The sequence below is a fragment of the Vanellus vanellus genome (assembly GCF_965231255.1).
Source record: "Vanellus vanellus genome assembly, chromosome: 9".
Taxonomy (NCBI): Eukaryota; Metazoa; Chordata; class Aves; order Charadriiformes; family Charadriidae; genus Vanellus; species Vanellus vanellus.
The window spans coordinates 20,211,640-20,221,689 of NC_138914.1; the positions used below are offsets into that span (position 1 = coordinate 20,211,640).

General features: G+C 45.4%; 1 protein-coding gene across 1 annotated transcript; it reads right to left on the reverse strand.

Moving 5' to 3' along the window:
- Positions 1 to 938: 938 nt before the first annotated feature.
- On the reverse strand, positions 939 to 10,050 carry CISH (cytokine inducible SH2 containing protein). The gene is made up of 3 exons (XM_082487660.1): positions 9,237 to 10,050; positions 4,636 to 4,862; positions 939 to 4,135 (listed from the first exon to the last, which is right to left on the reverse strand). Exons 1-3 carry the CDS (start codon positions 9,281 to 9,283, stop codon positions 3,633 to 3,635), a joined length of 777 nt encoding a protein of 258 aa, XP_082343786.1. The 5' UTR covers positions 9,284 to 10,050; the 3' UTR covers positions 939 to 3,632.

Below are 10,050 nucleotides of genomic sequence, written 5' to 3' on the forward strand. Positions count from 1 at the left end.
TGAACGCCAACCCCGTGACCGGCATAGAAAGGACAGCACGTGCTTTAGGAATACTTTAAAGCAGCAGTTTGAACTTTGAAGCCAGTGGATTCAGAAAGGGAGAATGACATAGGGGAACTAGTTGAGCTTCTGGTTTTTTCTGAGCATATTTTATTGTTTCCAGCGGTTTAGAGCACGCTGTGCCTTGCTTCGGGCAGCATGGGGGGACTGTGGCATGAGCATCTCTCCTGGGGAGTGAGTGCGAAGTGACCACAGTGGAGTCGGGTGCCAGTGGCGGGGTTGCCTGAGTGTATTCCTTGCATTTCGCAGAGGCAGGACAGATGAGGTGGCCTCTGTCTCCCTCTGACACCATAGGGCAGATCCAGCTCCCCGCTGGTTTCCCCGTCTGCGGTCTGGCACGTGAGGAGATGAGAAGGGGAAAGGGTGCTGGGCCAAACGGCAGATATGGGGAGACTGAGGCCCAGCGGCAGCAGAACATGGGGGAAAAGCTGTTGCCGTGAGTCTCCCATCTGAAGCATGGTCTGCCTTTCATCAACTCCTTTGTCAGCGCTACCATGAGCAGAATGTTTCTTTGGGGCCAACTTGAAGCCTGTTGTAAACAAGTTGCCAAACTTTCAGTTACTTTCCATCTCCTTTCCCCTAGATTGTAATGGTTCTCTATGTTCTATGGCACACAGAAGCAATACAAAACTCATTCCTGTGTTTTTCTACATCATTAAAGAATATTCCTTCAGCCCTTGGTAACTTGGGACTTGGGGTCTGCCGCTGCTCATCTGTGTGCAGTAGAAACCGGGCCCACAGTGATGATGATTTGTGTGTTAACTCTCCCAGTATCCAAAGGGCTTTTCTTTTTGTAAACGTTTTTGTGTCTTGTTTGAAAAAAAACCAACCATGGTGAAGAGTTAGTCTGATCTTCTTGGGGAGGATTTCTGTGAATAGCAAATGAATTAATCAATTTGGATTTTACCAGAGACTTCTACATAGAGTGGCTTTAAAATATATTTAAAATGTTTATTTAAAATCCAAGTCAAATGATTTTTAACAAACTGTCTCAAGATAGAAGAAACTGACTTTTTGGAGTAACTGTATTGTTTATTCTTTGTATTGCAGTAGCACCTAGAGAACCCTATTGTGCTAGATGCGGAACAAACATAAAACAGAGATGGTCCCTGCCCATATGAGCTTACAGCCTTCAGCTCAGCCTCTGCACCGTCCTTCTGGGGGATTCACCAGGCATTCGTTCTCATTACATGCTTCTGCCATTTCAGCTGGGCTCTCCTGGGGCAACGAGGTCAAACCCACAAGCTTGATTTCCTCATTACCCCCAACAGAGAAAAGATCAAGGAGAAGGCAAGTTTCAGAGAGCGGAACAACTTTGCCTTTCCTGCTGTACATTTCTCAAACAAATTTCTCACATGCTGTAGATACCAAGCCTCTGGCTGAGCCATGTGGGCTTCCTGAGATCACTGCTGCTCCTTGAAGAGCTGTGGTTTCCTTGTTCCCAGTGTCCTCAGGCAGATAGAGGTGTTTGGATAAAAGGAAGCCTTTTCAGTGGTTTATGGTTTATATTATTTTTTTTTAAAGTTTTCTTATTTGTTTTACCTTCTAAGTTTTCATTCTCGTTCAGTACTTTCCCATGATTGCTGCCATATGGGGCAAAGGGGAAGGATATAATAAAAAGCAAACCTGACATCACACATGCACGCTGTCAATCATCAAAGTATCAAAAACAAAGCTTGCAAGAGCACAAACTTGTATAAATGTGGAGGAAAAAAAAAAGGACACTGACTAAGCACATCAGACCATCTTGTCCCTTTGGGCAGCTTTAAGTTAGGATGGAAGAAACTCCATCCATTTTTTGAGCTTGTCTCCTGGGTCACCATCCCATCCTTTTCCGCGTCCTCTCTCAACCCTCAGGTAGAGCTGGGATTTGTCTCTTCTAATTTACAAAGCCTTAGAGAGACAGTCCCAGGGAGGGATGAATGAGGAATCCTTAACATTGGTTCATGCTTGATCAAGTTATGGGGTCTTAGGGGCAAAAGAAGCCAAATGATAATTTCTCTAGACCTGTCTATTCCCTTCTTTACTCTCACTCAGTGTCATGGACTGGCTCCTACAGGCTGGGAAGGTGATGGGATCGTGTGAATGAAGAGGAAAGGGCAACTTCTCTGTCTATGCTTGTTTTGGGGCAGATCTCCACTGCTGTTTATCCCTCCTATACACAAAAGAACAAGGGAGAGCCATTGTGCTTCATCTGCACGGGTGTGAAAGGGGTGGGGTGCGAGAAGTAAACCCAGAGCAAAAAATCCAATTAAGGATAACAAACATGCTAGTCGGAGAAAGGGAGAGGAGAGGTCTGGACCTTGGCAAAGAGAAAAGTTGAATTGTGGTTTCCAGTGTGCGCTAGAGCCTAGCTCTGATTGAAGCCACGTGGCTTGTGAATAATGCTGGCAGAAGCAGAGCAACTGGCAGTTTGGCATTGTGTTAGCAGAGAGGAAGGACAGCTCCTTCTACTGAGGTGCTTCTAATTTGTTACCCCCGAGAAATAAATAAATAAATATTCTGAAGCTCTGTGTGTCACTGGTGCAGCTCAGCAGAGCTGTCTCTGAACCCCTGGTCCAGGAGACCCCATTCTTGCCCCACATCTCACAAGACAAGGGCAATGTCAGGGAACAGCACTTTCAAAACACAAGCCCAATGCAGAGTGCTCTGAAACCAAATCCCTCTGCCTGTAAATAAGAAAGTTGGCTTTCTGATTGCTTGTTTCTAAATGTTTTGTCACAAAGTTCCTTTGGAGATGGAGAAGACAGAAAAAAAAATGGAATGAGTGCTCCCTGGCCCAAGCTCAATATCCAGAATCTCTGCTTAGAGCTCTCAAGGAAGAAGGGCTTCCTCAAAGAACTCTCATGTCCACAACCTATGATGCCACATGCATCTTTGGGAGATGCACGAGCTGCTACCAACGTGCTTTGAGGTTATAATACCCAGCCCCCTGTAGCTAAGGAAGAAAAAAAAAAATTCTTTACCTCTGTAGAGGTGGGTCTAGATACAGTCATCTGAGCCCCACATACCTCAGAAGTGTGGGGGAGCTTGGATGTGGACTCCTGTGACCTGTTACAGGGTCAGACAGGTACTATTTGGATGAGAATCCAAATCCAAATTCCCACAGATTTTTGGCTGCCAGTTGGCTGGGAGCCTTTATTCTACCTCTAATTCCACAAAAGAAAGAGAAACAAAAAAACCCAACAAAGTAAAAGGTGCTTTTAAAATACCATGAGGAGAGAAACTGCCGTGGAAATAAATAGCGAAAATAACAATGTTTACATTTCCGGTCTCACAGCAACTCTGAAATTCAAGTAGTGTGCACATGCCTACAGCACTTTCTCACAGCCACTGTTGGCGCGGCCTGAGGTTCAGAGCTCAGATTGTGTCCCATTGTTCACTGAAACAACCAACTCCTCCCTGGCGCTGGAATGGATTTAGAGAGAAGGGGAGAGGAAAGATGGATGCAGTCTCTGCTGATAATCAGGTCTTTACTGTGCCCACCTGATGCCGCACTTTAGCGGGACAAAGACGCAAAGTTCTCTTATTTGTGTCCCTGTCTGTCATGCCTGAGATATAACGGCCGTGCTTCAGAGTTGGAAAGGGTATTGCTTCAAATAGTCCCCCATCCGCCTAGGTAGAGGGAGCTGGTCCACGTCAGCTGTAGACTTGTTAATCCGTAGCCGGCACAGGTGCTGTAGACTGGGGATGTTGTCTTTGCGGCTGAGCGGTCGGATGAGTTTCAAGTGTACTGCAGCTGCTGCCATCTCTTTTTGCATGGGAGGTAGAGGAGATGGAGGCGGGTAAGGAGCCTCATTCTTGCTTTCCGTTGTGCAGGACGTGACATAATGCTGGATAAGACTGACCACATCGGGAAAGGCCAGGATGCGAGGTTTGGACAAGTAGTTTGAGTCCAGCCGGAACTTGCTGTCAGTGTATTCAATGCGCACGTTGGTGGGACCTCGATTTGTCTTGACAGAGAGTGTGAACAGGTAGCTGGGGTGGGTGCTGTCCCGTACCAGGAAGGTGCCCTCAGGCATCTTTTGGAGATGCTGCTTGGCCTCGCTGGCAGTGATAGATCCCCAGTACCAACCTGGAAAAGCATCCCAGAAGGAACTTGTTAGGGAGAAAAACATTAAAGGACTGGCAGTGTATTTAGGGAAACCTTGAAGCCTACTGAGTTCCGGGCCTGGGAAGCAACCAAGTAACTTGATAAGACCTTAAGAAATTAAGACCATGTCAAGTTCTAAGGGTTTCCTACCTATGCTTGTCATTGCTGTGCTGGGGCTTGGGATGGGGATGACTGCTTTTGCAGCTTTACAGAGAAAGAGAGGGCTTTTTGCATTTCTTTCTCCTGATTCAGTTATAAAAGACAAAGCTTTTGCTTACACTAGTAATAAATTACTTCATTATACAAGTTTGTAGAGGCTGAAAATACACTTGCTGCATCCACAAGAGTCAGCCATGGCTGTGACAGAAGCAGGTTCCTATCTGGAGGGGGATCAGGAGATTCTTCCTGGAGCTCAGATTGCAGAGTTGGCTCCCTGTTCCCTGTAGCCTTTCGACCCCGTGACTTTATGAGTTGAGCCTTACCAGATTCTCGTAGATAGGAGAAGGTTTTTGCAATGCAGAGAAGGTCTTCTTCAGGGTCTCGCATCTGAGGTGGGTTGTTGTCTGGAACTGGTGCTGCAAAGGCAGGCGCAGACTCCTCCTGGAAGGCCATAACTGGGAGAGGCTGCATGATCGGCTCTGACAAATCCACTGCGATGCCCCTGAGTGACAGTCTCCTGATCTTCTCCTCCGCCAGCAAAGGATGAGGTCTGAAATGAAGGGCATACTCTGCTGTTTTTCCTTGCCTTGAAATAGGTTGCAGCGTCTGTTCAGAGCATGAAGCATTGTACTACAACATGTTATGTTTTATAAACAGATCCTCAATATGATTATGTTTCAAAAAGAGAGAGTCAAGAGGGGAAAAATTACACAGCTGAAGATGAGCCCATAGAAACAGGGAGAGTTGGCCTCTTTCACCTTGTAAAAGGTGGTCTATCTTGCAATTAAGGTTGATTTGAAACTTGATATTTTTAGATGTTGCCTTTTAATATGTAGTTTCAGAGGCAGTAGGGTTCATAGCAGCATTACAGCTTCACTTGCATCATTACAATGTTGGAGCATTTATTTTTCTGCCAGTGGGCTTGTTAGTCATTTACTGTAATATAATGAGAAGGAGAACTAGGAATAGCTTGGGTTTTGTCCTACCCACTTTCTGCTCAAGGTTGACCTGATCCTAAATGTGTCTGTTAGAATTCAGGGTGAGCTGATCTTGTAGTAGAATAATGGGAATTCTTGTTTTAGCCAAGCCTCTGCACTACACAAACCCCAGCGTTCAACCGCATGACAGAGATCTCCGTGCGACTGTAATCCCTGCAGGATTACAGCAGTAGGAGGTTCTGCTGTGACTGGGCTGCTATGAACATTAATCCCTTTGTGGCCTAAAGAGAGTGTTAGTGTAGCCTATTCAGCATCTAAGTGCAGTTTCAGGAAGCCTGGAGCACTCATGAGCCATGGGTGCTCCTTCTCTGCAGCATGGAGGTTCCTAAAGGAAGGCAGAGCTCCAGGGGGCAGGATGGATGTTGGGGGGGCAGGGAAGTCTTCGTTCACAGGCAATCTCCTGAGCAAAGCCATTAGTTTCTGTCTTTTCTTCTAGGCTTTTTGCCTTTGTGTGCCCTGTACTGCTGCATGTCCTGTGTTATATCCCTCACAGGCACTCACTTGCTTGAGACGTTCTTTCAGACACTTAACATAAAAAGATGGCTGTTTCCAGAGAAATACAACAGTCCTCAACGTGAGACTGTCACAGCACCATTGGAGCTGATGGCGGTTGCAAAGGCAGCAGCCATCTCCTCCCACATCACTGAACAAAGAAACCGAAGGAGACTGAAGTCATAAGCACTTCCCTTCTGATCTTCCTCCTTTTCTGTGCTTTATGTGGACAGTCACACTTTAGGTACATAACATAAATGTGTTGTAAACTGATCTGCACCTGATCATAGCTCCACTTCTCAAACTGCCAAGTCTGAGGTAGTATGGGATGGGGAGCAGGAAGAAGAGATTTGGTGGAAAAGTAGATTAGAGATAACCTGATCAGTTCCTTGGCTAAGAAAACCCTGTAGGTTTGGAGTAAGGTTTTTGTAAAAGCACTGGTAAAATTTAATCTACCGAGAGACACTTCTTGCCCATGCAATATGTGGCAAAACCCCACTATTCTGTTGGTATTTAGAAAAGAACATTCTTCTTTTTTCCTTATGTCAAATCAGGACATATGAAGAAGGGTATCTACTTGGCATTCATGGTATTCAATCCTCATTTCTTAATTTCTATTGATGGGTAGGAAGCCAAACCTAATAGAAGTGCCGGCCCTTATCTTCACCAGGCACCCTTGATCACAGGGACTGTGTTTTCAGTGGCTTTCACAGAGCAACAGATCTGAGTATACTTTTATACCTGGAGGTCGCTGTTGGGAAACCTCTGAGTTCTCTTTTAAGTCCCACCTGAGCTACATTTGAGGGCTGTGTTTTTAATTATATTTGGGTGTCTCCCTCTTAATGTCACGGTCTTCACAAATGTCTAGCTACCTGCCTCCTTGGGGAAAGGAGATTCCTGATTCTCCATTTCCCCCCTTTTTGAGAAAGGACGACTATAAACCAGATCCTTCGCTGTACTGAGCCTAATATACTAGTTCACGCTGTGCAAAGAGGGGGTTATACAGGGCTGTTGGCAGAGCACTCTCTCTCAGGTTCGTTCTTATACTGACTGTTCACTGAGCTGAAAATGTCTGTGACCAATGTTAAGTAAAATCAGTCCTGCACCCCTCACTGCCCACTCGCTCCCCAGAGCTTGAATACTGCAGCGCAAATTCCAATTCTCTCTGAGCTTTTTTTCTCCTGGAAAATTTTTCAGGCCTACCCTTTGGGAAAGGTTTTGAACACGAAGAAAACTTTTCTGGTTCCTAGCATGGGATTACTTTTTCTTCTTTTTATATACCTGCTTTGGAGGGGAAATTAGGAATTGGCTAAGAGGCTGGGAAGGAAGGGAGAGATAGCAAAGCTATGTGGGGAAATGTACTCCTCTTTCATTGCAGAAAGCTGTTTATTCCAAGGGCTGTACCAGGTCACAGTTTGGTCCTCCAAAGGACACATCAACTATGTGAATTTGTCAGTAGGTTTCTTTTGTAGAGCCACTGTGGTGGGTCTCTCAAGTGGAGCCCATGTGCTTGAGATGAGGTTTCCCTGCGCTCGCTCTCTGCTGCCCGACACTTGCTGCCACCTGAAGCTGAAGGAGCCCAAACCCCATGCACTCACTGTGGAGATTCTCCCACTGCAGCCAGGGAAGGGCCTTGCTTATACTCTTCCTATTTCTCTTCTACATACCTGCCTTATGCCCCTCTCCCCCCCTGCAAAAAGTCCTAGTGCAGCTGTAGTCTCGAAGGAGCACAGCGGGATTAGAAATTCTCATAGACTGGGAGGTGGTGGTGTCCTAAACAACTTTGTACATAGGTTGAAGAAAAATGAGCTGCTGCTGTGACCAGAGTGTCTCTAGGCACAGGCAAGGGAGGGCAGAGGGATCAGCGAGTAATGGCAGACTGCAATTTTTAATGCAAGTGCATTTGCAAGAGGGATAAGAAGAGTTTGCTGGGATAAGGACATATTGAAAAAGGTATGTTTTCAAACAGCAAATGAACTTCCCTGTGCTTTGGCAATTAGTGTTTCAGAAAGCCTTGGAAAGCCAAGAAAGTTCAAGAGAATCAGATGTGTCTGGTACCATTTAGTGTTAGCTTTGCAGTTACTTTTCTGATAAGCTAAAACTTTGTAACACAGTACAAATAGTACAAGAAAAAGTGTGTCGAGCTGCTCTCCCTTCTGTCAGCCACGTCCCAAGACTCCCATGGGAGCTTGGTCTGAATAGGAGGCAGAGTACGGAGTCCAGGATATATGAAATCCTAGAGGATAATGAAAACTGAGCAATAAATGGTCATAAAAAAAAAGATGTTAAGAGACAACCATCTACACATCTGGCTACATAACAAGTTCTTAGTGGGTGAAGGGAAGCAGTAGCTCTGGTATGTTAACCCTGGAGAAAAGTTTCAGATAAGGGTTTCACAAAGCCCAAGTTGAAAAATGAATTCCCTTTGCTGTGGCTGTAGGAACTGCAGCAGTAGGCTGAAAATGAGAGCGAAAACAAACCCGCTTGAGTAGTAGGAATGTATTGGTAAGCGTGAGCTCTGCTTGTCTGTGGAACAGATTTTGGGGGGAAATGGGAGAAAAATCCCCGTGCTTTAGTCATTTAAAGCAGACAAGGCAAATGCTTTGCCTCTGAGGAAAATCCACGGAGGGCAGGCCAGATGGGTAATCCTGACATTACAGCTCGGGCTGAAACAAACACTGACACTTTCCAAACATGCAGCATGTGTAAAAATGCCGGATGATTCCCACAGACCAGGTATTTGCACATGTTGATGACCTGAGCTGATCATACAGACACTGAAGTGCCAACACACCGGTACCAGACACTAGTATGGGAGAAGGGACGTGGATGTTACCTGTTCTACTGAACAGAGATGGTATAACTATATACGTGCCCCCTATGGCTTTCATTCTACAGAATGCTGTGTATAAGTAAATCTGTATATATGTACATACATTTAATCCTACCCCTAAAAGCAATAGAAAACCAAAATTGTGTGTTTAGCATAAATATTTACTTAGAAATAGACAAAAACATCTGAAGTCTGGGGAAGTTTTCCCTGTAAGCAGTTTGTTTCTACCGAGACATTGGAGAACACCCACGGTCTCGGGCTTGTGTCCCTGCTGGTGCTGCACGCACACCCCTGAACAACACACTCCGAGCTTTTACTAATTTTTACTCCCCGGAAGACTTTGAATACCATGTAGCTTTTCAGCAACAGAAAGCACGGAAATCAGGAATACTTTACAGTCCCATGATTTTTGGCCATGGAATCTAAAAAGCAGATGGACAGGACACACACGCACAACTCAGCACTCGGCCAGCGTCCGTCGTTCCCATTCCATTACAATCACACATGGCAACTTGCACGAGCTGAAAAACTGTCCCACAGAATCTTACGAATTACAATTATCGAACCACAGCTTTTAACAGAAGGCTGCAAAGTATCTTACCCCTGAACACAGAGGATCATGTCACTCCTGGACCAAGGGAAAAGCATTAAGTCTTCAAGAAGGTGGGAAATGCTTTCTCCTCTTCTCTTTTTCTCTTCTCGTCGCCGCCTTCTTGGCTTCCCAGAAGGAGCAGGCTACTTCCAGCCTTAAGTTAGGGGTTCGCAGTAAGAGAAGGCTGGAGTGTCCCAGCAGAGCCCTTCCACAGACGGTTGTGTTTCAGACACAGAAAAAGCCGAGCAGGAGGAGGATCGGGCTGTCCGAGAAAGACTTTGCGGCTTGTTTAGCAACTTTGGCCAGGAAAACTGTGCACTCTCAGTGCTTTAGAAAATAATGTATTCTTGTTCTGCTTTTTAAAAAACGATGACAAAAAAACTTTTAAAAATAACCAGAGGAAAGGGAAATTACATATATTTAAGGAGGAACTAGTCTTCCTTCAGAGCAATCTCTTAGAAAAAAAAAATATTCAGAGCACTCTGAAATAATAATAAATAGATCCCAATAAATACTGTCTCCCCGAAGGCTTTGGGGCAGAGAGGCGGCAGAGCAGCAACCTGCGCTTTCACTGACTCCGCGATTAATGAACCTCCGAGGGAAAAAAAAAAAAAAAACACCCAACCTACTAAGTAATCTTTTGTTTGCCCCCTTTAATCTGTTCCAGGAAGTGAGGGATTCCTGGAATCGTATTGTATTCACATCACTCCGCCGATATCAGCCACGCGGAAAAAAAAAAAAAAAAAAAAAAAAGAGAGAAGGTATAAATAGATGTGTCCATAACGGCCGCCTTGATGTCAGCGCCGCTCGCCGGGGGAGGGGA

Bases quoted from the DNA above. Each gene is read 5' to 3' on its own strand.
- CISH (XM_082487660.1), bottom strand. From the start codon at position 9,283: ATGCTTTTCCCTTGGTCCAGGAGTGACATGATCCTCTGTGTTCAGGG. The intron at 4,863-9,236 runs GTAAGATACTTT...CCTTCATTTCAG, and splicing joins ATGATCCTCTGTGTTCAGGG to ACCTCATCCTTTGCTGGCGG. The intron at 4,136-4,635 runs GTAAGGCTCAAC...ATGCTTTTCCAG, and splicing joins CTCCTATCTACGAGAATCTG to GTTGGTACTGGGGATCTATC.